The sequence below is a fragment of the Ictalurus punctatus genome, chromosome 3 (genome assembly GCF_001660625.3).
Source record: "Ictalurus punctatus breed USDA103 chromosome 3, Coco_2.0, whole genome shotgun sequence".
Lineage (NCBI taxonomy): Eukaryota > Metazoa > Chordata > Actinopteri > Siluriformes > Ictaluridae > Ictalurus > Ictalurus punctatus.
Genome location: NC_030418.2, coordinates 8,778,833 through 8,805,098, shown reverse-complemented (window position 1 = coordinate 8,805,098; position 26,266 = coordinate 8,778,833). Strand labels below are relative to the sequence as shown.

Here is a 26,266-nt window from a genome sequence, read left to right as displayed (position 1 = left end):
AAAAAAGATGGGAAAATGCGGACAATTTTAGATCTCTGTCATCTGAACCATACTCTTCAGACATACAGGTTCAAGATGCTGATGCTCAAACTTATCATTTCACAGATTCAGTTTGAGGACTGGTTTATGACGATAGATCTAAAAGACACATTTTCCACATAGGAGTATCACCCAGTCTCAGGAAGTTCCTGAGGTTCGCATTTGGAGGCAATGCATAGCAATATCGGGTTCTTCCCTTCGGGCTAGCTTTATCCCCTCACATGTTCACAAAGAGCATGGATGCTGCTTTGGCTCTGAGTGCAGAGGACAATTTTTCTAGGGGTTATATGGGATTCTACTATGATGGGGGTGTTTCTATCCCAAACATGCATAGGGTCAATCCTATCAACATTGAGCGAGATAAAGCTGGGTCTGGGCATCCCCTCCAGACTGTTGGACCTTATGGCAGCAGCAGCCAATGTCATACCATTGAGCCTATTACACATGAGACCGTTTCAGTGGTGGCTGAAAAGTCAGGAGTTTCGTCCAAGGACAAAACCTCTGAGAGTAATCAGTGTCATGCGGCGATACCTACCTGTTCTGAGAATTTGGAAGTGTCCCCGGTTTCTAGCCTCGGGTCACATTCTAGGGGTGTCTTATTATTGCAAGATGGTAATAACAGATGCCTGGGCTGGAGTGCAGTCTTAGATGGCTGTCCAGCTCGCGGTCTTTGGAGTGACCTTCATCTGGAGTGGCATATAAATTGCCTAGAGATGCGGGCTGTATTTCTAGCACTGAAGTTCTTTCTTCCTCAATTAAGAGGTCAACATGTGTTAGTTCAGACAGACAACACAGTGGTGGTCTCATATATCAACCACCAGGGAGGGTTACGTTCATATACCGCCTGGTCAGGAGCTAATTAATTTTTCTCTGGGCAGAGGGAAAGCTCTTGTCAGTGAGTGCAATGTACATTCAGCAATGTATGGGCAGCTGGAATGTGGGGGCAGACATCCTGTCGAGGCAGGGGCTGAGGTCTGGGGTTTGGAAGTCCCATCCTCAAGTGGTGGAGTCTATATGGCGGAGGTTCAGGCAAGCTTAAGTGAATGTGTTCGCCTCCAAGAAGACAACACACTGCCTGCTGTGGGTCGCCCTCACTCCTCCAGCACCAATAGGTCTGGACACTATGGTGCACATGTGGCTGAGGTCATATCTGTATGCTTTTCCCCCAATCCCCCATTGCTCACACAAGTTCTAGAGAGAGTTTGCTAAGACCATATACATTTGCTGCTAGTAGCACTTTATTGGCCAGCTTGATTATGATTCTCAGAGATAATATCCCTGCTAGATGCCACTCTATGGAAGATTCCCATCCACATGGATCTATTCTCTCAAGCCGGAGGGCTGATTTATCGCCCTTTGCCAGAACTATGGAAACTGTGGGTCTGGCCCCTGAGGGGCACCAGCTCATAGATTCTGGTCTCACAACTGAGGTTGTAGAGACCATGTTGAATGCTAGAGCACCATCCACGAGGAAATTGTATGTGCTCAAGTGGCAACTTTTTGTCTCGTGGTATGAGGAACGTCAGCTAGACCCAGTGAACTGTGCAATAGCTAGGATTAGCTGAAACCTCTGATAAAACGTCGGTAGAAGTTGGCGAAGCCCAGAAATCGTTGTAAATCCCTGACTGTTCATGGAGTAGGCCACTCCACCACCGCCTGTACCTTCCCTTGGTCCATGGTGACACCCTCAGGGCTGATGATGTAGCCCAAGAACGAGATGGTGTGCTGGTGGAATTTGCATTTCTCTGCTTTAACGTAGAGCTGGTGTTGAAGGAGTTTTTGTAATACTTGACAGACAGGGCGGACATGTTCTCCTAAGGGAACTTGAATAGATCAGAATGTTGTCGATGTATGTGATTATACTGCAGCCCAGCAGGTCCCTTAGCACAACATTGAAGAAACACTGGAACACTGAGGGGGCTCTAGAGAGCCCATATGGCATAAGTATTCATAGTTGCCCTGAGGTGGTACTGAAGGCAATCTTCCACTCAAGTCCTTCTCAGATACTGACCAGGTCATACGCACTGAGAAGGTCCAGTTTTGTGAAGATAGTAGCTGATCAGAATTGTTCTAGGGCTGCCGGAACCAGAGGATAGCGATACTTGACGGAGCATCGATTGAGGCCTCGGTAGTCTATGCATGGCCTGAGACCGCCTCCCTTTTTCTCCACAAAGAAGAAACCAGCTGAAGCAGGGGATGTAGAGGGTCCGATGTACCTTTGCTGGAGTGCCTCTTGAATATATTCCTCCGTAGCTCGTTGTTCCGTCTGTAATAGTGGATACACCCGCCCTCGAGGTAGACTGGCTCAGGGAAGCAGCTCAATAGGACAGTCATATAATTCAATTCAATTCAATTCAATTTTTATTTGTATAGCGCTTTTTACAATAGACATTGTCTCAAAGCAGCTTTACAGAAATATCAACATGGTATATCAACATTAAAGGTGTGAATTTATCCCAACTGAGGAAGCCACTGAGTGGCGATGGTGGCAAGGAAAAACTCCCTAAGATGTTTTAAGAGGAAGAAACCTTGAGAGGAACCCGACTCAGAAGGGAACCCATCCTCATCTGGGTAACAACAGATGGTGAGAAAAAGTTCATTATGGATTTGTATGAAGTCTGTATGGCCTTAGGAGCAACCGTAGTCCCAGCAGTCTGGAATTAGAGAAGATTTGAGCTCTATCCAGAGGCAGAAAGGATCTGGATCTCTAGTATCTCCATAAATTCGTGTGGGGCTAGGCAAAAGAAGAGAGGGGAAAAAAAAGACTATTATGACTGCGAAGTAGTAAAATAGAATCTAGTCAGGGTAGGCTTGAGTAAACAAATACATTTTAAGCCTAGACTTAAACACTGAGACTGTGTCTGAGTCCTGAACACTAATAGGAAGACGGTTCCATAACTGTAGGGCTCTATAAGCGAAGGATCTTCCCCCTGCTGTAGCCTTCACTATTCGAGGTACCGTCAAATAGTCTGCATCTTTTGATCTAAGTAGGCGTGGCGGATCATATAAAACCAAAAGGTCGCTTAGATATTGTGGCGCGAGACCATTTAGTGCTTTATAGGTTAATAAAAGTATTTTATAGTTAATGCGAGATTTTACTGGGAGCCAATGCAGTATTGATAATATTGGTGTGATGTGGTCGTATCTTCTAGTTCTAGTTAGGACTCTAGCAGCTGCATTCTGGACTAACTGGAGCTTATTTATATTCCTACTGGAACATCCAGACAGTAAGGCATTACAGTAATCTAATCTAGAGGTGACGAATGCATGAACTAGTATTTCCGCATCATGTAGTGACAATATGTTTCTTATCTTAGAAATATTTCTAAGATGAAAGAAAGCTATCCTAGTAATATTATCTACATGAGCATCAAATGATAGGCTGGAGTCAATAATCACTCCAAGGTCTTTAACTGCTGTACATGATGAAACAGAAAAACCATCCAGAGTAACCATGTGATCAGAAAGATTACTTCTAGCTACACGTGGGCCTAATAAAAGTATTTCTGTTTTATCAGAATTAAGTAAAAGGAAGTTAGTTAACATCCAACGTCTAATGTCCTTTACATAATCCTCAACTTTACTAAGCTTCTGTCGGTCCTCTGGCTTCGCTGAAACATACAACTGTGTATCATCAGCATAACAGTGGAAGCTAATTCCATGTTTACGAATAATTTGTCCAATTGTAGCATATATAAAGTAAAGAGCAGTGGGCCTAAAACAGAACCCTGTGGAACTCCAAAAGTAACCTCAGTACGCATGGAGAAATCACCATTTACATCTACGTACTGATAACGATCGATCAGATAAGACCTGAGCCAGGAGAGGACTGTTCCCTTAATGCCAACAACATTTTCTAATCTATCAAGGAGAATAGTGTGATCTATAGTATCAAAAGCTGCACTAAGGTCAAGTAACTCAAGCAGCGAGACAGAACCCTGATCAGAGGTCAGTAGAAGGTCATTTATTACTTTAACTAACGCTGTCTCTGTGCTATGATGAGGTCTAAATCCTGACTGATACATTTCATGAATGTTATTCCTATCTAAGTACGAGCATAACTGCTTTGCTACAACCATTTCTAAAATCTTAGAGATGAAGGGGAGATTTGATATTGGTCTATAGCTGGACAATTGAGACGGGTCAAGGTCAGGTTTTTTAACTAAGGGTTTAATAACTGCTAATTTAAGTGATTTAGGTACATAGCCAGTGCTTAGGGAAGAATTGATTATATTTAAAAGTGGTTCAATTACTCCTGGACAAATCTGTTTAAACAAACATGTAGGTACGGGATCTAGTATGCAAGTTGATGAATTGGCTGAAGAGATTAATGTAGCTAGTTCGGTCTCTCTAAGCGGAGCAAAACACTCTAAACATTGATCTGATATTGCTACATTGTCATGTAATGGGTTTGTTACAGTACTATATAATCGGTGTGGTGGTAGTCCGCTGCCTTTCTCTTTGCGGAAAACCTCCAAGAGATCCTGATATTCGGGTGGAACTTGAACTGGAGCGGGTTGGTTAGAGCTTTTGCTGGATGTAGCCGCAAACGGAACTACTGGTGTTTGTGGACAATGTGCAAGGCAGTGTAGACAAATGCCTGATTTGTTTGTCAGTTCATGAGATGCGTGGGTTATGTTGCTCCAACCAGGGGAGATCTAGGATGACAGGATGTCTGGCAGAGCCTCTAACATAGAGGATGATGGTCTCTCTGTGGAGTGTGCTAATTTAGAGGGTGAAAGGCTCAGTGCAGTGTGAGTTGATCCCTCTCCTGTTTAGGGCTCCATCAATGGCTTGGATCTTCCGTGGCTGTAGTAATGGATGAACAGGGATGTTGAATTGGTTCACTGTCTCTTGATCGATGAAATTCCCTGCCGCTCCGGAGTCAATCACTGCTTCTAGGACCAAAGACACCCCGGAGTATTCAATCATGACTAGTAGAATGAATGCTGGCTGAGAGAATAACTGAGATGGACCCTTTGAGAGTGTGGTTTGGAGTCCCCTGCTCTCCCCGGTGTCCCGACAAGACTTGAGAGAGCATGAAATGGTTCTCTTTTCCACAGTTAAAGCAGCGAAACTCTCATTGGCACCACTCGCTCTCTTCCTCGCTTAGCCGCGCATGCCCCAGCTGCATGGGCTCTGTGGTGGCATTTGGCACTATGACACTTCCCTCGCTATACGCTGGACGGCAGCTCTGAAGAAGTCAATCCGGTTGGATGGCCAGGTCAATAAGAGAGTCAAGGGTGGTTTGATCGTCATTGCAGGCCAGCTCCGTCACTGCTTCCTGGTTAAGTCCATTGTGAAACACCGTCTTTAGAGCTGGTTCATTCTACTCACTCCTTGCAGCGATGGTCCGGAACTCAAGCACATATTCTGCAATACGTCATGAGCCCTGAGAGATAGTCAGGAGCTCCTCTCCTGTTTCCTTGCCATCGGAAGTGTGATCAGAGCTGTTGGTGCTGATCAACCAGGAGCTGTCCGTGGGCATCGACAGCTTGTCACCACGCCGGCGTATCTGCTGCTTCTATATATGGTGAAGTATTCTGTCAGATAAAGGGGGTGCGGACCGAAGCAAGTGCAGGTTATGAAGTTTAATCCAAAATCAAGAAGTCCAAAGGGTAATTCCAAATTCCACAACATTAAACAGGCAAGGGTCATATGATCAGGCAAACAGGCATAAACTAGTCTAGGCAGAGAATTGAGGTCAGCAGAGAAAACAATGTCCGAAACCAGGATGGCAACATTTAGAAAGGCTTGGTTACGACAGAGACAAAAGCAACTGAGTGTATACTTTGTCAAGACATTGCGTTCAGACAGTCTCTTTTATGTGTGGTGTGATTGGGAGTGTAAATGGGAACAAGTGTCAAGTGCATGTGTGTGGGAAGTGTAGTCTTCTTCGGTCTTCATGTTTGTAGTTGCTGGTTTGCTGTGATAGGACAGGTTTCAACCACAGTATGAAAAACAGTTGTTTTTTTTATTTCAGTGTTGTGCTTAATTACCTCTGTTAGCCTCGCATAATAGCACTGTTATAAATTTCCTTGCATGACTAACAAAATTGAGCCACACACTTGAGATCTAAAAAAAAGGGGTTTCCTTACTGTTATTTTGGCTGTCCTAATTTATTTAATGAGTATTCAGCCTAAAAGGGGGTCTAGTAGTAATTTGTTCAAATGAATGTCTGAGTCAAGTACATATTGTTTAAGCAATTATTTGTTTTTGTAATTGTAACACTTTCCCAGTTTCGGGTATGAAATGAGGAAGTTGGAGGCAGGCTTGGAACAACTCAAAGTTGCTTTAATCGTTAATTCACTTTCGCTTTTCAGCATTTTTTTTATTATTTAAGTATACACATGATTAGTTAACTCTCTCTCTCTCGCTTTTGAAGAACTGGTTTCTCTCCTTTTTATCTTTGCTTTGGCTCACTGCAAGAGACCACACTCATTAGTATAATTCCCTGCAGGTGTGCATTCCTTACCACTAACCTTCTCTGGATCTACCCTCCATTCACAAACCAGCGCTCGAGCATGCCCCCACTTCCACATACCCCCACTGCCCGACTCAGACTGGGCCTGCCGCCAACTCCCCACCCTGCTGAGAGAGGAAATCTGCCACAACCATCTGCGCCCCCAGCCTGTGAACCACCTTGAATTAAATGGCTGAAGTGCCAAAGTAATCCATGCATTGGCATCCTTCATGCAGTGGAGCCACTGGAGTGGTCTGAATAGAGGGTCAAGGTCTGTACAACAGATGACCAGACAATCATTCTCTTTCATGCAGTACTTTGTCTCTTGCACGGAGAGCTTGTGGCCAATGTACAGCATGGGGTGCTCCTCCCCCTACACCACCTGGGACAAACACAGCCCCCAACCCCCTGTCTGTCACATCTATCTGTAAAGTAAAAGGAAGAGGAAAGTCAGGAGAATGCAACTGTGGTTCACCACAGAGTGCAGCTTTTACCTGAGTGAAAGCCTGCTGGTAGGGCTCCATCCACTGGACTGGATCTGGTGCTCCCTTTTTAGTGGGATCAGTCAGCGGGCTGGTAACATGTGAATAATTAGGCACAAACTGTTGTCTCACCTCCTTTTTGGTTTTGGGTCATGGGTAGGCTGCAATTTCTGCTGTCTTATCAATTTGGGGACGCACCAACCCATGATCCAAGTGGAAGCCCAGATACCATACTTCTACCTGTCCAATCACTCACTTGAGTTCATCCTGGACCACTTTTTTTGTACTTGGGCAGAGGATAAGGGTGATCACGTACCACCACCCCTGTGGTTGTTGCTATGTGGTGCTCTTTGAGATTATTCTGACCGGGTAGAGGCAAGAAAACATCGGAAAACTCCTGCAATTTAGCAACATCCATGATTTGGGACTGAGAGAGATGGACTCCATAAGGGGCCACGGTGGATTGAGCCTTGTTTTGGATTCACCTCTGGTCCTAGCTCCTCCTTCTCTGAAATAACTGTTTGCAAAGCCACAGGAACCACCTCCCTCCACGGTTTAAGGAGGTTAACATGATGTACCAGCAGTGCCCTACCTCTATCCATTCGCCTTAACTCATAGTTGACATCCCCAAACTGCCATGTGACCTCAAAGGGTCATTTCCACTTGGCAAATAATTTTATGTTTGACATGATTAGCAAAATGTGCACTTTATCTCCTGGTGCTATCTCTCTCATAGCCAAGTATGAGATGCCCTTGTGCAATTCGATCTAATAGCCCAACGAGGTCCATGCCAATCCTTTCGATGGGGACCTCGATTAATGGAAGTGAGTGCAATGGTACTTTTGTGCTGGTCGGTTGATTCACCAGCTGACATTTGTGACATACCACTCACCACCTGTGAACATCTCCACGAATGCCCGGCCAATAGAAGTGGGCCATGAGAGGTTTCAGTGTTTTAACTTGACCTATGTGCCCCGACATCAGATTATGGTGGGTCGCCTGGCATAACAATTCCCGTCAGCTCTTTGGAACCAACAATTGGATAATTTTTTCCTGGTATTGAGTGTGTTGCATCACTCAATATAACCATCCTTTATAATCGAAAAATAGGGGTGGGAGAGCACAAGATTAGGCTGAATCTGTTGATCATCGATATCTCTCACCTGGTCATAGGCATGCCTCAGAGTCTTTGGTTGCCTCAAAGGCATGCCTCAGAGACTGCTTCGAGAGGAAAATCCCAGAGGGGAATCTCCACCAAGAGGGGAAGAGTCGGTCTCTCCCGACTCTCTGTGCCCCCCTGATATGGAACTGATGTTGATGGCCCCGGCGCTGCCTCCCCAGCCAATGCTGCACACATTCCACACCATTTCTCACTACTGCAGGACCCATCCACAAATATATCTCTCACTAACACTCAACCCCCAGCTAATCTGTCCCCAGGATTAGTGGATGGGTGAAGCAAGGACTAACTGCCACTTCCAGTATGTTTTTGCCCCCAAAATTTAATGATGACTGGCACCAGTAGATATTCATGAACATCCCCATGCACACACACCACCTTCACCAAACATGCATTCCCCAGTGAATCACCTTGAACCAAGCATTGGTGATTTGAGGTCTTGTTACAGCCTGAATTCACCAATGCATGGTATGTACAACCTTGAACACTCACCATTATGCAGTACGTCCAGACCAACACCCCCACCTCCATCACATTGCATTGGTCCAGGAATTTCCCAGGCTCCCCACAATGCCAGCACACTGGCCCAGGCTTTATTCCCACACCTGGAACCCTGGATTCACCCACCTGGAGGGAGAAGAGAGATTCACAGGGGGAGAGGGAGAGGGAGGGAAGCATGAGTTCGGGGAACTAGTTTGGGGTTTGTCCCTGTTTCTATGGTACAGGGGTTGGGACAGGAGGAGGAGGGGAGGGACAAGAGAGAGAAGACAGGGACTCGCCTGCCTATGATACACCATCAGGTGATCCTCTGACAGCTGGACCGCTTTGTCGAACGACACAAGTTTGTGGCACTGGATCCATTCCACATCCCTTCTAGAAGTCAGGCGACAAACTATTCCAGCACTACAAGGTCAATCACTTCTTAGGCACTGCACCCCTCAGCCAGCAACCATCTTTAGCAGGTGTCCCTGAGCTTCTGGGCGAACTCAAATGTGTGGCCGAGCTTACAGAGAGTCAGCGAGCAGAAGCATTGATGGTGCTGTTCAGGGATGCAGCCAACCTATTGCAAAATCACCCGTTTCAGGTCTGGTTACTCCAGCATGTTGGTGACCAGCAGCTGCTGGGCTGTGGGATTCTCCAGTCAGGATTGGCAACAGGCGTACTGATCATTGAGCAACAGGCTAGCCCCTCGCCTCTGCGGAGCACTCATACAACTCCAAAAAGGCTTCAGGGTCATCCTGTGGTCCCATTTTATCTAAGGTGATGCGGAGATGGAACAGGCCCTAAAGCACCTGCCAATCCACCACATGGGCATTGAGCAGGTCTTTGATGTGCTGTGCCTAATCGCAGGGCCTTGATGCCTCTCAGTCTTTCTCCTTTGTATCCTCTCCTCAGCTCACTGCAAAAGAACACACTCATTAGCACAATTCCCCAGAGGTGTGCATTCCTTACCACTCACCTTCTCCGGCTCAGCACGCTCCCACTTCCACAGTATTTTCTCATGTATTTGTTAGGACAGTGTTGAAGCAACATAGGCAGCTTTCCAGTAATTCAGCAATCTAGATACTTAATGAGCATGCCAGAGGTGACAGTGCCAAGGAAAACTCCTGTGACAACATGAGCAAGAGAGCATGAGAAAAACCACCTAGCAACACCCTAGCAAACAGCTGAGTTTCCTTAGCAACCAATAGTGGTGGTGGTGGGCAGTGGTGGTTTGGTGGTTAAGGCTCTGGGTTACTGATTGGAAGGTCGGGGGCTCAAGCCCCAGCACTGCCAAGCTGCCAATGTTGGGCCCTTGAACAAGGCCCTTAACCCTCTCTGCTCCAGGGGCGCTGTATCATGGCTGACCCTGCGAAGAAAATAATTTCACTGTGCTGTAATGTATATGTGACTAATAAAGACTCATTATAAAAAGCTACAATATTGCAACCAACTGGTATTATATTGACAGCTACTAGAAACACCATAACAATCACCTGGGACCCCATACCAGCACCTAGCAACACCCTGGCAACCAGGTGACTTTCCTTTGCAATTGACTAGCTACTACCTTGCAACCAACTGGGATCATACTAAAACCTCCTAGAAACACCATAGCACACCACTGGGGACCCCATAACGGCCACCTAGCAACACCATAACAACCAGCTGGGATAGCATAGCAATGACCTAGCAGCACCCTAGCAAGCAACTGAAATATTATAGTTATAACCTAGCAACCAACTGGGTTAGCATAGCAATCACCTAGAAACACTATAGCAACCAGATTGAATAGGCTAGCAATTTGTTTTTATCTTAATGCTTTAACATAGCCTTTTACTAGTTAACCTTTGCATGCTTAGTTTCATAACAACCAAGAGCGACAGCCTAGCAACCAATAGTGTAGCAGCATTTTACCATATTTACACTGTAACCTTTAAACATAACCTATAACCTTTGAAACTTATTAACATTCTAACATATTGTAAACTTTTAGCCCTTTAACCTTAATATGCTTACACACTTAACTGTAACACATTTTAACATTTTGATATCAGTGACAACAAAACATTAGAGTAATATCATATTATACTTTTAGCATGTTTAGCAGACTCTAAGGCAACATCAGAGTTTGTTCACCAACTTCAGCCATCTAATTACATTGGCTTAAAAGGGTAAACAATCTTTTCTTCTTATAATTCTATTGAAACCTGCTTGAAACATCATAGCATAGAGTATATCATAGTGATATCATCTGTGACCCCATAACAGCCACCTAGCAGCACCCTAGCAACCAACAGCTTAGCAGCATTGTAGTGTATTAACACTATAACCTTTAAATGCTTCAATATTTTTAACACTCTAATTATTACATATTGTAAACTTTTAGTCTTTTAACCTTTACATGCTAAACTATTGCACATTTTAACATTTTGAAATCATCTGTCAAGCTTAATCAAAGATTGCTCACAACCTTTATTCTTCTAGTTATTATTGTAGTACTGCAGAACCTGCTTCTGGATTTCTAGTTCCTCTGCAGTTTGTGGTTCCTGAAAGGATTGCTTTGGTTGCAGAACTTTCATATATTTGGCAGCATAGTTTACATTTTAACATTCATTTAGAAGGCAAGACATGTCTGCCACTGCTGCTTCTGAGGTGGACATTTCTGTGGACAGGTTGATTTCAGCAGTTCATCCTATAACTAGTGATAAAGAGAGGCCAGTGCTGTGAGGCAGAGATGAAGACTCGAGTCTGCAACTTAGACTTGAGTCACACATAAGTCGCAAAAAAAAGACTTACGACTTGACTTGGACTCATGTACAGCTGACTCGAGATTTGACTTGGACTTGAAGATAGAGACCCATGAAACAAACAAATCATTTTGGTTTGGCATTCCCGATTATGCTCTCTCTTTACTACCCCACATGACAACATCAAACACCACATTTTTCTATTCATTCCTCATTTATCAGTATGTGTTGCAGCAGCAAATATCACAACAATTAATCTCTAAACACACCAAGCCAGCATTATTATATACAGTGAGGGAAAAAAGTATTTGATCCCCTGCTGATTTTGTACGTTTGCCCACTGACAAAGAAATGATCAGCCTATAATTTTAATGGTAGATTTATTTGAACAGTGAGAGACAGAATAACAACAAAAAAATCCAGAAAAACGTATGTCAAAAATTTTATAAATTAATTTGCATTTTAATGAGGGAAATAAGTATTTGACCCCTCTGCAAAACATGACTTAGTACTTGGTTTAAAAACCCTTGTTGGCAATCACAGAGGTCAGACGTTTCTTGTAGTTGGCCACCAGGTTTGCACACATCTCAGGAGGGATTTTGTCCCACTCCTCTTTGCAGATCTTCTCCAAATCATTAAGGTTTCGAGGCTGACGTTTGGCAACTCGAACCTTCAGCCCTCTCCACAGATTTTCTATGGGATTAAGGTCTGGAGACTGGCTAGGCCACTCCAGGACCTTAATGTGCTTCTTCTTGAGCCACTCCTTTGTTGCCTTGGCCGTGTGTTTTGGGTCAATGTCATGCTGGAATACCCATCCACGACCCATTTCCAATGCCCTGGCTGAGGGAAGGAGGTTTTCACCCAAGATTTGACGGTACATGGCCCCGTCCATCGTCCCTTTGATGCGGTGAAGTTGTCCTGTCCCCTTAGCAGAAAAAAACCCCCAAAGCATAATGTTTCCACCTCCATGTTTGACGGTGAGGATGGTGTTCTTGGGGTCATAGGCAGCATTCCTCCTCCTCCAAACACGGCAAGTTGAGTTAATGCCAAAGAGTTCCATTTTGGTCTCATCTGACCTCAACACTTTCACCCAGTTGTCCTCTGAATCATTCAGATGTTCATTGGCAAACTTCAGACGGGCATGTATATGTGCTTTCTTGAGCAGCGGACCTTGCGCGCGCTGCAGGATTTCAGTCCTTCACGGCGTAGTGTGTTACCCATTGTTTTCTTGGTGACTATGGTCCCAGCTGCCTTGAGATCATTGACAAGATCCTCCCGTGTAGTTCTGGGCTGATTCCTCACTGTTCTCATGATCAATGCAACTCCACGAGGTGAGATCTTGCATGGAGCCCCAGGCCGAGGGAGATCGACAGTTCTTTTGTGCTTCTTCCATTTGCGAATAATCGCATCAACTGTTGTCCCCTTCTCACCAAGCTGCTTGGCAATGGTCTTGTAGCCCATTCCAGACTTGTGTAGGTCTACAGTCTTGTCCCTGACATCCTTGGAGAGCTCTTTGGTCTTGGCCATGGTGGAGAGTTTGGAATCTGATTGATTGATTGCTTCTGTGGACAGGTGTCTTTTATACAGGTAACAAACTGATATTAGGAGCACTCCCTTCAAGAGTGTGCTCCTAATCTCAGCTCGTTACCTGTATAAAAGACACCTGGGAGCCAGAAATCTTTCTGATTGAGAGGGGGTCAAATACTTTTTTCCCTCATTAAAATGCAAATTAATTGATAAAATTTTTGACATGCGTTTTTCTGGATTTTTTTGTTGTTATTCTGTCTCTCACTGTTCAAATAAATCTACCATTAAAATTATAGACTGATCATTTCTTTGTCAGTGGGCAAACGTACAAAATCAGCAGGGGATCAAATACTTTTTTCCCCCACTGTAACACATCTGAAGGCATGTGTTCATCAAAAGTGCTGTTATATAAATGAACAACAAACAATAACAATATATAGCCAAGTCTTACCTTGTGATTAATCTCCGTGTCATTTCATTTGAAAAGCAATCAATTAATCCAAACTGAAGCTGCAGTGTTACACAACTGTCAAGGGCTTGCTTGCTGTCCTTTTTCATGAAGTATAAATGTTTCGATGTCCTTTTCATGCCCTACACCCCCAAGTATTAGCTCCCATATGCATATGATATCCAAGTTTACCAAGTTACATTGCATCTATACACAGGGATTTTGTTATAGCCAGTTCTCAGTGGAAGACTACCTTACCCATCATTGCTTGAAAACTACAGCCATCTACGGCAACTCAAACAGCTCAAAATACTCTGTTTTTTTTTCTCATGGTGACAGTCTCTGCATTTCAAATGATATAAATCATCCTCCGAAGGGTACTTTGAAGGGAGTGTAATCAAGCTAGTCATGCTGTAATATTGCTTCAAACTGAACTTCCAATAAAAATGACTTAAAGATTGAGTTCCGATTGACCATTCTTAATAGATTGAAAGTAAGATTTTTGATTATGTATAAAAAGTAAATTAATGATTTAAGTAAAACCTTGTGTGCTTTATTAGACAAGACATTCTGTAGAAGTAATCCATTTTAATATTTCAAAATTGATTTAGCCTCATTCACTGTTAATTACAATAACTTGTTGAAAGAACTATTGCTAAAAATAGAACAAAGACTTGAGACTTGAATAGGACTTGGACCTCAGGGATTGCTAACATGTCTGCTATGAAGTGTAGTGGCAGAGATACATCATGGAGAGTGTGTAATTAGTGCATCTCATTGATCTCTGTGTGTGTGTGTGTGTGTGTGTGTGTGTGTGTGTGTGGGTTCTTAGATGAGGTCTGTTTTTCTGATGGCTCCTTGGCAGACAGGTCAAAGTTTAGTGATCCAGGACTCCTCCCCCTACCGGACACAGCCACAGGTCTGGACTGGTCCCATCTTGTTGATGTTGCTCGAGCCTTTGAAGGTAGGCACAGAAGTATAATTGTGTGTAGAAAAACCTAGAAAGTAACTGCAGTGTACTTCAGTAATAACTGTAGTGGTAGTAAAAATTGCAGCATAGTTTCAGTTTGCAGGTGAGTTTTTGGTTACAAAAATAAAAACCTATAAATGACAATCAGAGAATGTTGTGTATACAGTGCATCCGGAAAATATTCACAGCGCTTCACTTTTCCCACATTTTGTTATGTTACATCCTTATTCCACAATGCATTAAATTCATTTTTTTTTTTAAATCTTTGCAAATTTATTAAAAATAAAAAACAAAAAAAGCACATTTACATAGGTATACACAGCTTTTGCCATGACACTCAAAATTGAGCTCAGGTGCATCTTGTTTCCACTGATCATCCTTGAGAAGTTTCTACAACTTGATTGGAGTCCACCTGTGGTAAATTCAGTTGATTGGACATGATTTGGAAAGGCACACACCTGTCTATATAAGGTCCCACAGTTAACAATGCATGTCAGAGCACAAACCAAGCCATGAAGTCCAAGGAATTGTCTGGAGACCTCCAAGACAGGATTGTATCGAGGCACAGATCTGGGGAAGGGTACAGAAACATTTCTGCAGCATTGAAGGTCCCAATGAGCACAGTGGCCTCCATCAACTGTAAACAGAAGAAGTTTGGAACCACCAGGACTCTTCCTAGAGCTGGCCGCCTGGCGAAACCAAGCGATCGGGGGAGAAGGGACTTAGTCGGGGAGGTGACCAAAAACCTGATGGTCATTCTGACAGAGCTCCAGCGTGTCTCTGTGGAGAGAGGATAACCTTCCAGAAAAACAACCATCTCTGCAGAACTCCATCAATCAGGCCTGAATGGTAGAGTGGCCAGATGAAAGCCACTCCTCAGTAAAAGGCACATGACAGCCCGCCTGGAGTTTGCCAAAAGGCACCTGTAGGACTCTCAGACCAAAGATTAAACAAAGATTGAACTCTTTGGACTGAACGACAAGCGTCATGTCTGGAGGAAATCAGGCACCACTCATCACCTGCATGGTGGTGGAAACATCATGCTGTTTGGATGTTTTTCAGCGGCAGGAACTGGGAGACTAGTCAGGATCGAGGAAAAGATGAATGCAGCAATGTACAGAGACATCCTTGATGAAAACCTGCTCCAGAGCGCTCTTGACCTCAGACTGGGGCGAAGGTTCATCTTCCAACAGGACAACGACCCTAAGCACACAGCCAAGATAACAAAGGAGTGGCTACAGGATAACTCTGTGAATGTCTTTGAGTGACTCAACCAGAGCCCAAACTTGAACCCGATTGAACATCTCTGGAGAGATCTGAAAATGGCTGTGTACCGATGCTCAACATCCAACCTGATGGAGCTTGAGAGGTCCTGCAAAGAGAATGGGAGAAACTGCCCAAAAATAGGTGTGCCAAGCTTGTAGCATCATTCTCAAGAAGACTTGAGGCTGTAATTGGTGCCAAAGGTGCTTCAACAAAGAATTGAGCAAAGGCTGTGAATACTTACGTAAATGTGCTTTTATTTATTTTATTTTTTTTAATAAATTTGCAAAGATTTCAAACAAAATTCTTTCATGTTGTCATTATGGGGTATTGTTTGTAGAATTTTTAGGAAAATAATCAATTTAATCCATTTTGGAATAAGGCTGTAATATAACAAAATGTGGGAAAAGTGAAGCGCTGTGAATACTTTCCGGATGCACTGTAGGTTCTTTTTAGGCTGTTAAAAAAAACTCCCTGCAACATTCTGGGAAGGTTAGTTTTTGGTTACAAAAAACATAATCTGCAAAGAACATTATTATTTGTTTCCCAAAAAAATAACCAAGCGGGAACCATATGCTAACGTTAGGGGAACATTCTGTGTTTGCTTGGATAAACTCTACAATGCAGAGTTGAGTTGAAGATTTCACTTCTGGTTTGGGGATGACTTTGACCGAGTGATTGTGATACATTTGCAAAGCAAAAGCTGTTAACAGTGCAGCAACTAGGGTATTATGTCAGACAGACTTGAGGTAGGGAGATGGTGCATTGTTTCTAATGTTTTGTAATCCAGTTTAAGAGCATCTGCTAAATAAAATTTCCTCATTTGTCGATGCTTCCCCAAGTTGTTATCTAAATTATCTCATATCCAAATATCTTTGTAAACAATGACTACGTTTACATGGACAGCAGTAATCTAACTATTGACCTTACTCTGATTAAGATAATAATGTGATTAAGGTGTTTACATGAGTCGCTTTTAGAATACTCCTGTCATGTTCCCGTTTTACATGTTTTAGAACATAATTAGATTAACAGCCCGTGTCATTACGTCACCACACCACGGTGACTTCAAAAAATAAAAAGAGATGAGGAAAACACTGATATTCTGTACAAAAGCATCAAAAACAGGTGTTTGAATAAGTTAGGAAAGTATGTGTAAAAACACTCTGCTTGCGAGACTGAGAAAACAAGCATTTATGAGGCATAAAATACATGCGATAAATATGAAAGTAAATATGAAATTCTGCAATCAATATCTTTAACAGCTGTTTTCTCAAAAAGAGATTTTTTCAACACTCTGAAACAAAAATGTCAACTTGTGTAGCACTTATATAAACCATACTTTTGTTCCGGTTCGAGTACATTGTTCTAATAAGCTTTGAAAACAACCGTAACATGAAATCAGTCACTGCTGATTTTTTTATTTGACAGAATAACAAAAATAATATAATAATGTTGTTTTTATTACTATTAATTAACTCTGTTATTTGATCTCCATTTACACACCAAAAACATCACAATTTCAGTCATTTTGAAAACCGCCCCTTTGCGCCATCTGGTGGCAATTTCGCAAATGACTTTCACATGTGACTAGTTTTTATTTACCGCTGTGGTAAACGACATTCTGGTTGACTACCTACTATATGTGGCCTACTGGTGCTGTTGTTCCTTTCCTAACATTGTTTTGGGCACAAACTTCACATTCGAATAAAAAAAAAAAAATCTACCATCGCCTGTAAGTATGGAGACCAATATCCTTGTTGTTTTATTTTTATTTTAGATGATCATGTACCAAACGCCATTTTGACTTATCCACTTTAGCAACAGGTAATATAGGAGTATTATAGTAACTAGTTATCTCAAGCAACACTCCTGCTTGGACTAGTCCTTTAGTAGTTTTTTGAATACCTTGCTCAGCATCAAGGCAAGCTCCTGCTCCAAATACTAACCAAGCTAGCAGATTTAACTAAGCCCACATCAGTGTCATGTTGGGACCACAATTCAGTTGGTACCTGCCTTTCCATTTCTTTTAGCTGCTCAGTTGTTTTAGTTTGTGCTACAGGTGTTCATCATTTGCATTTGTATTTTCTTATTGATCACCACCTCTTGTGGGATTCCCGTCAGGATAGTTGTGCACAGAATATTAATGAGTGATTTGTGAACTGAGTGGAAGATTAAAGAATGCTCTGTGGCTTGCCACTCACCTCTTTCCACTTCTTTCATCATCTTTTCACTCCCATCCTTGTCCCACATAAATAGTCACATGTGGAACTGAATTGGAAATCTGAAATCAACTGTCAATGAATTCACAATCATCAATTTACATAGTCATTCCCTGCTTTCCTATCACCAGTTTCCTTCAACATGTACTACTCCTTTTATTATCAGGAACTGACCCCTGGTGGTGCATATAGAGGTGGTCTGGAAAATATTCCATTTTTTTGTCTTCTTTTTCAATATTTTTCTTGCTTGTTTCATGCTTTTCCACAAGTTTTCTCCTTCTTTTTTGAACAGTGTCAATACGTCTTGCTCTTTGTAATTCATCATCAATGTTTCCATTTCATCACACAACAACACGTCAAATGTCCCTCCTTTAGGCCACTTTGTGTTCATGTTTTTTTTTACTTTTTTCCCACTTTTTGGAAAATGGGTGCTTGGAGCCTAATATTTCTGCAGGTGTCTGTGCCATTGTTATTCCCTGTATTCCACGTCCACCTACTGCCCACCTTCTCAGGGATGGTTCTCCCACACAGTCAGGAATAAATGTTACTATAATTTTCTTAATGTCTGTCCACTTCTTGTCTCTTAGTAAATCCTTGAATTGAGTCTCTCTCCAAAAATGGTCTCCTATTCCTCTAGTTTCATGTAAAATACAGGTTATCTTCTGATATCTATTTTCAATTATTACCACATCTTGTGAAGCAACTTCCCTTGGCTTTCCTAATTTAAAGAATAAAAATCTTTTTTATTCTATTTCCCCTTAATAATTTTTCTTGTGTTACCCACATATGCCCATATTCAGTGTGTCTGTAAACAATAACCAATAATCATTTGATCCAGATAACAATGGCAGCAATGTCCGTAATAACTACAAAACCAATGTCTTTATTTCTACAATCCTTTTCTCCAATACAAAGGCCAGGATTCATACATTCACACTGTCACTGGAACCAATTTTTTGAGCTCATCATTCACACTTTGTCTCCTTATGTATGGTGCTCATTCACTCACATTTTGTCTCCTATATATATATATATATATATATATATATATATATATATATATATATATATATATATATATATATATATATCATCCATTTTCACGTGACTGCATATATAATGCTTTGGGATAAGAAATCATACTTCATCTGTTTCTCTGAGCCAATAAGTTAAGTGAGCCAATAATGAGGGTAGATATCACAGAGATTGACAGTGTAGCATAAGTCTGTGACAAATTTGGGTCTGCTGTTTTCAATCAGAAAGCACATAAAACACATTATGTGTGTATTTTGCTGCTAGATCAGAATATGGCTACTGTCTACATAATGACTGACATGCAGGGAGCTAAACCTGTTCAGAGCGCTCAAGAGCCCATCAGACAGGCTGCTGCAGTGGAAGGAGCTATACTACAGCCTGGGTGAGTTTTACACAGAAATTCATAAACAGTCTTCTAGACAGTGTGTTAGAGCATTAAATGTAGTTGTTAATAATGGACTCAATCTTTCTTTAACAAATGACATCTGTATACAAATATGCAGTGTTAAAATGCCTTACAATGTACAACAGTTCAACCCTGCAAAATGTAATAGATTGCTGTATGAATTTTATGTAGAAGAAGAAATCAAAATGTTAGTTCATAGCCACTACCTTTTATTCATTAGAATATTTACTCAGATAATTACTTTCAACTACCTTATGTGTTGTCTGGCACACTTCTTCAAGCATGATTTCTTTGTGGGCTTATGTTTAACATGACATTTATGCTATTCTTTAGAAATGGCACATCTGCCACTCTGACTGGTAAGGTCAACCAACTTGAAGTCATCCTGAAGCAGCTCCAGCATGACTTAAGAAAGGTAAGCAATTTCACTGTTCTGTTACCAAAGTGCCAACAAGGACCACCTGTTGACTTGCTCTACTTGACTCATCTGTGCCTGGACCACCTGTAGCATTCAGAGTTATCATGTGCAGCTTGTCACATCAAGCTGACATGTGCTATCTTGCTAACGGCTCACTCCAGTCCATGCTCAGAGCTATTGGTGCTACATGGCCAGAGCCTGTGGGTCCCTCTCTTGCCATACTGCCAACTTATCGTCCATTGAGCTGCACTGGTGCTAACAGGATTGGAGCAGTGATTCCCTCCTTTTTTCTCTCACAAATGTGGAGCTAACAATGCTAATAAGCAAGAAGGTACTCCCATCATTACCTTATGCCCCTAGCCACACCTTTTCACCAAGCAAGAAACTACTCATATGCAGCTTTTGGTCTATGGACTCATATTTATCAATCCCAGCTGCACTGTGACCCACCATGGCCCTGAGCCAGATGATGAGCTGTGTACCCAATGTCTCTGTTTGGACCAACAATGGGATGCAACTCTCAGCTTGGAGGTCCCCTGTACCCAACATGATGCATATGCAAACATTTTGACAGTGACTAGCAGGCATAGACCTCAATTCAGAGGCCACCCACACCCAACCTGTCCAAGCTGTAAATCACAAATGCTTAATGCCAACTTATACACAAATTGCCCACGAAACATCTTTACACTGAAAGTGTAAGAACGTTGAGGTAACACTTTCTATGAAGCCCATGCTTATAATGAATTATAGCCCTATTTATAATTATCTATAATCAAGTATTATTGTTCTATAAAAACATTTATAACGACACATAAAGACCTATACTTCGTTATAATAACAGTTATAGCTACATTTATACTATTGCTATAATTACTTATAAGTGATTCACTTGCTTTTTCAGTGCCCATGCTCATAATGCATTATACACCAATTTATAAGTATTAATTTGTCAGTCTTATGGTTCCATAAATATATCCATAAAAATGCAGCCTGCATTTTATAATGTTATTATATTATAATTATAATGACTTATTGGTAATGCAGATTTATTTCTAGGTCCAATAAGTGAATTATTTTTTATTATTGTTGATAGTTGTTTTGTGTGCCTTATAAATAGTTATTGTGAGTTATAATATAATTACTAACCTTTATAAATGCATTATTGATGGCTTTAAGTAAAGTGAAAGCATAGGATGCAGTTTCCATAGTTTTAAGAAATCATGATGTGTTTATTATGTATTATAAACTCCTTAATTATTCAGTCTTATGGTTCCATTAATGTATTCATAAAAATGCAGCCTGCATTTTTATAAAGTTATTATATTATAGTTACAATGACTGATTAGTAAAACAGATCTATTTCTATGTCCAATGAGTGAATTATTTTATATTGTTGTTGATAGTTGTGTGCCTTATAAATACTTATTGTGAGTTATAATACAATTACTAAACTTTATAAATGCATCATTGATGGCTTTAAGTAAAGTGAAAGCATAGGATGCAGTTTCCATATGCAAATGTTAAGAAATCATGAAGATGAGCTTATTATACAAATAGAACATGTCTAGATGGCACAAACCACCAACAATAAACTTACTCATGTCATTTAGCCTTTAGTGAAATCAGCACCAGAGTCCTGTTAGCATTGCCACATATGTAATATAGGCATGGAGAAGGCGCTGTTTCCACTTCCTATGATATAGAAGTGGGATTGGATTTTAGGAGGCAAAGATAACTATTTACAATAAATATGAAAGTGCAAAATATAAACTAGTATATGAAAAACAAAAGTGCAAAAAATCTGAATAGAAAAAATAAGAGTCAGAGTCTAGTGTGCATCATTGAGCTTGGCTGTCCTTGACATAATCCCAAGTCAGTGAAACAAAGGTAGTTCAATATAATACACAGGAAAACATCACAAGACTTGCATTTATAAATAGTCTTGCTGTACTTCTTCCTTTGAAGGCAGTAATCAGTGTTTTCTCCCAGCTGAGGCTTTGTCTCTCTTGGCAGAGGTAGAGGTGTTTACAATTGTCACTGGATAGCATGGCCTCTTCTCTGCCACCTGTGACACGTCACTGACAGCTGCAGCCTCCACTGGCTCAGACATGCTGAACTTGTGCCTTCATAACTCATAAAATCCACAATTCTAAACCTTGTGACTACCATTCTTTCATGGATGGCCAGCTTCTGGTGAGGCTGGTAGTATAATCTGCATGTCAATAAGAGCTGCTTACTGGTAGGCCTCACATAAAAGAGTCAATCATAGCCAGCGGTGCCTTTTCGCCGGTCGTTCTGCTTATTGTCTTTGACACTGCTCTTGTACAGGATCCAGAATATTGCCTCAAATTTGTAGAATACCAGGACAGTGGTTGGGAATGGAAAATATGTTGCTTATTCTTTCTCAACAAATCTCCGACTCTTGATGGCTTTTTTAGGCCACAGTAAATGACTAGGCCCAGGAATTTACATATCTTCAGGCTAGTTACATGACTCCATGGTGTCTCCATACCTTTCTGCTTTTACTCTGCATACAGGCTTTGTGTTGTTCCAGAGATTGTGGCTTTACCAAAAAATAACTAGAACGGCTCTAGAGAAGTGTGCTGCTGGTGTCTATCGAGCTGTACCTCAGGAGTGTGGGCAGGAGAAAAGTGATATTATACACATCATCCTTGTTAATATTGGGCCACCTGTCCTGTTCAGGTTGTGTTGTAGTTGCAGGAGCTCTGGTTCTCCTAATGGCTCAAATGAGTGACACATGAGTGACCCCCTTTTCTGACTTCTCTGGAGGGTACCCTCCATGTGGGTGTTGGGGGGGGGAACGCTTCAGAGGAAGTGTGAGGAGGATCAGGAGCATTTTCTTCCTCTCTATATCAATAACTAATCATGACTACAAAGTACACAAAATCACCCATAGCTGTTGTATTTTGTTTATTGTTGTTTATTATTATAAAAAAAATTACTGCCATGCTACATGTGGAAAAATATAATTTCATTCTACATGCAAAAATGAATTCAAAACTACCTACAAAAATAGACATTTCCACACTACAAGCAAAAATTAAAACTAGAAAGTGACATAATTTACCTACTTTTGAAGGACCATGTCCACCTCATGCTGGAATGCTCCTCAGCTCAATCCACATTTTCTTCCTCCAAACAAACCTCCAATTCCTCACCAGAGTCATGGGGCAGTCACACTAGACTTTAGCACGCAAACAAATCCGAAAATGACAAACCGGAAACACAAGTATGACGATAGATCAAATTTGGTGAAATCTGGCCTGCATACTCGTACCACGTGAATTATTATCATGTAAATATGTTTATAAAGCAGTAATACTTGCTTATAAATAATTATAAATGGGGCTATAATTCATTATAAGTATGGGCTTCATAGAAAATGTTACCGACATTGACTACAGATATGGCTGATTTTCGAGCTGAAGTCATGCCCAGCAGCTCAGATGCCACTATGAAATCCTCCTGAAGTCTGAGCTCCCCTTGTGGTGCTCAGCTGAAACACAGGAGGATGGCATGTGGGGACAGTATTCCCCAAATCTATGAAACTGCATTCATAATAGGGTTCAGCCGGACTAGATGCAACCTGGCCTGATTACTGCCAGCCATGTTCCACTTAAATAGAACTTTTTCAACAACATGAAGTTGGTTAAAAGGTTTTACCCAGTAACACACTAAGCCAGAATTGAAAGAAATTCCAGAAATGATGAGGAGATTGAAATACATCAGTCTGCTAAGGGTTACAAAGCTATTTCTAAGTCTCTGGGACTCCAAAAAACCACACTGAGAGCCATTATCTCCAAATGCAAAAACTCAGCACAGTAGTGAACCTTCCCAGAAGTGGCCGACCTTCCAAAATTCTTCCAAGAGCACAGCAACTTCTCATCCAGGAAGTCACAAAAAGCCAAGGACAACATCAAAGGACCTACAAGCATCTCTTGTATCAATAAAGGCATTGTTCATGACTCCACTATCAGAAAGAAATTGGGCAAAAATGGCATCCATGGAAGAGTGGCAAGGTGAAAACCAGTGCTAACCCAGAAGAACATTAAGGTTCGTATGAATTTTGCCAAAACACACCTTAATGATCCTCAAAACTTTTGGGAGAATGTTCTGTGGATTGATGAGTCGAAAGTGGAACTGTTGGAAGACAGTTCCCATTACATCTGGTGTAAACCAAACACAGAATTCCATCAGACATCATACCTACGATCAAGCATGGTGGTGAAAGTGTGATGGTACAGGGATTCTTTGCTGCTTCAGGTCCTGGGCAACTTGCAATAATTGAGGGAAACATGAATTCTGCTCTCTATCAGAAAATCCTAAAGACGAATGTCTGGTCTTTAGTCTATAAATTGAAACTCAAGCACAAGTGGATTATGCAGCATGACGGTGATCCAAAGCATAGGAGTAAGTCCTAGTCCTAGAGGTAAGTGAAAGACTCAATCATCTCAATAATCTCAAGTTATCTCAAGTTATCTCAAATGTTTGGTTGATAGGTGTTGGATAACATTTTTGCTTCAATAAAAAAAAAAAGAAAATGAAAACTGTATTGTGTGGTTACTCAGGTTGCCTTTGTTTTATGTTGTATTTCGTATGAAGATCTAAAACTATTTAGTATAAGATATATATTCACAAAAATGACACCCCCCCCCCCCCCCCCCCCCATACTTCTTACTGTTACTATTCAATGGAAACTATTATATATTAGACAATTATACTTGGTAGTCATGGCATGTTTCAAAACCTAAAGGTTTTGAAACATTCTTTAGACTAGGTTTTCATGGATATCTCTTGCTGAATCTTAGGAGAAAGAGGATAAAGCCATCTTGCAGGTGGAGGTACAACATCTTCGACAAGATAATATCCGTCTACAGGAGGAGAGTCAAACAGCATCTGCGCAACTCAGGAAATTCACGGAATGGTTCTTTAATTCCATTGACAAAAACCCTGAGAACAGTTGAGCCTATTGTGTTAGCTAAGTATATAGGTGACCCTTTAATTGTGCAGCTCCTTCCCCAGTGTGATGTCTGTGTTCAAAAGTTAAAGAGGACCCTTTTAGCAGGGTAAATCAGCTGCTGTGGCAATCTCAATCTATGCTAACAGACTGCTGGGATTCCTAAGAGAAAACGGAAAAAGACCTTGGAAAGAGACATTGCTAACACTGCTCAATTAGTGAAAGTGAAGGTAAGTGAAATGAGGAAGAAAATGAATGTAATTCACCTGGGACCTACTTTTGCTTGGTATATCATATTCATATTGCCAGTATATCCGACCCCTTATTTGCTTTGTTGTTTTTGTTGATCTCCAGCATTGTGCGATGAAGTTGTTGGTAATGCTGCTGACACTAACAGTGTCATAATTTTTGAGTGCCATATTTTATATGCATTTTTAACAATAGTTTTCATAGTAGTTTCCACGCAGCGACATGTCCTTGCAATGATGTAGTAGCATTAGGAGAAAATGCATAATGTGCACAGTCCCTGCTAGTGCAAAATGTGATCATTTCCTTTTAAGGTTGCAGTTTTACAGTATTTCTGCTCTATGCCTCAAAAAGGATAGTAAGTGTGTGGAAAATAATTGTTTATATGAGTGGTTTATCTCTTTTTCATTTTTGCATTGAGCAAAAAAGTGTGTGTGTGTGTGTGTGCGCGCGTTCGTGCGTGCGTGTGTGTGTTTCTGTCTCTGTCTGTGTGTGGTTTTTTGTTACAGTAGCAAGTGGTTTTATAGAGTTAGTTTTTATTTCTGTATGTGAGACAGTGAACCACACTCACAATGCAAAAATGTGTATTATACCTGTACCACAGTTGAAGTGGCTTGTATTTAACAGCTATTTATGTTTATTTAACCTAATTTTGTTGATTTTATTTAAAAATATATATTTTTGGTTCTGCACTAAAGATTGAAGAAACTTTGAGAAGCCTAGACTAAAATGTGGATGCCTCATCAGGGCTGTGTTGAATATACAATTTTTTGTTTATTTTTTCCATCACTCCAACATTTGGATGCTGCTAGATTAAACTCATATATATATATATATATATATATATATATATATATATATATATATATATATATATATATATATATATATATATATATATATATATATATATGTGTGTGTGTGTGTGTGTGTGTGTGTGTGTGTGTGTTTATATATATATATATATATATATATATATATATATATATATATATATATATATTTATATATATATATATATATGTTCATATGTTTTGGGGTTTGTTTGTTTGTTTTTTGTGGTGGTTATTTTATTTTTATTTATTTTTTTATTTTTTCCTCTTTTTTTTTTTTTTACAAATTTGTTTCTTGTGAGTAATTTTTGTTTTTGTTTTTCTTTTAAAGCAAATGTATTATATAACTACAGTTTTGGTAGTTTATGCAATTTATTATTTTAGTGGTAACCAATAGTAGATGGATTAATGGTGGAAGATTGAAAAACACTGGTTTGATATTGAATTTCCAAAATCACTGGTTTAATATTCAGTTTCCAAGTAGACTGGTTCTTGGTGCTTACTGTCATTGTGTACTTTGACA

At 40.9% G+C, this 26,266-nt stretch overlaps 1 protein-coding gene across 3 annotated transcripts in view; it reads left to right on the top strand.

Moving 5' to 3' along the window:
* LOC108261051 (signal-induced proliferation-associated 1-like protein 2) overlaps nt 1-25,739 on the top strand; it is a 202,331-nt gene extending 176,592 nt beyond the window's left edge. For 2 of the 3 annotated variants that reach the window (XM_017461868.3, XM_017461866.3), the window contains 4 exons: nt 14,202-14,333; nt 19,124-19,241; nt 19,599-19,680; nt 24,516-25,739. In XM_017461868.3, the coding sequence (XP_017317357.1) occupies nt 14,202-14,333; nt 19,124-19,241; nt 19,599-19,680; nt 24,516-24,671 (488 nt within the window). In that variant the 3' untranslated portion in view covers nt 24,672-25,739. The remainder of the gene's footprint in view (nt 1-14,201; nt 14,334-19,123; nt 19,242-19,598; nt 19,681-24,515) is intronic. The other variant, XM_017461867.3, reaches the window with a different exon arrangement.
* The last annotated feature ends 527 nt before the right edge of the window (nt 25,740-26,266 follow it).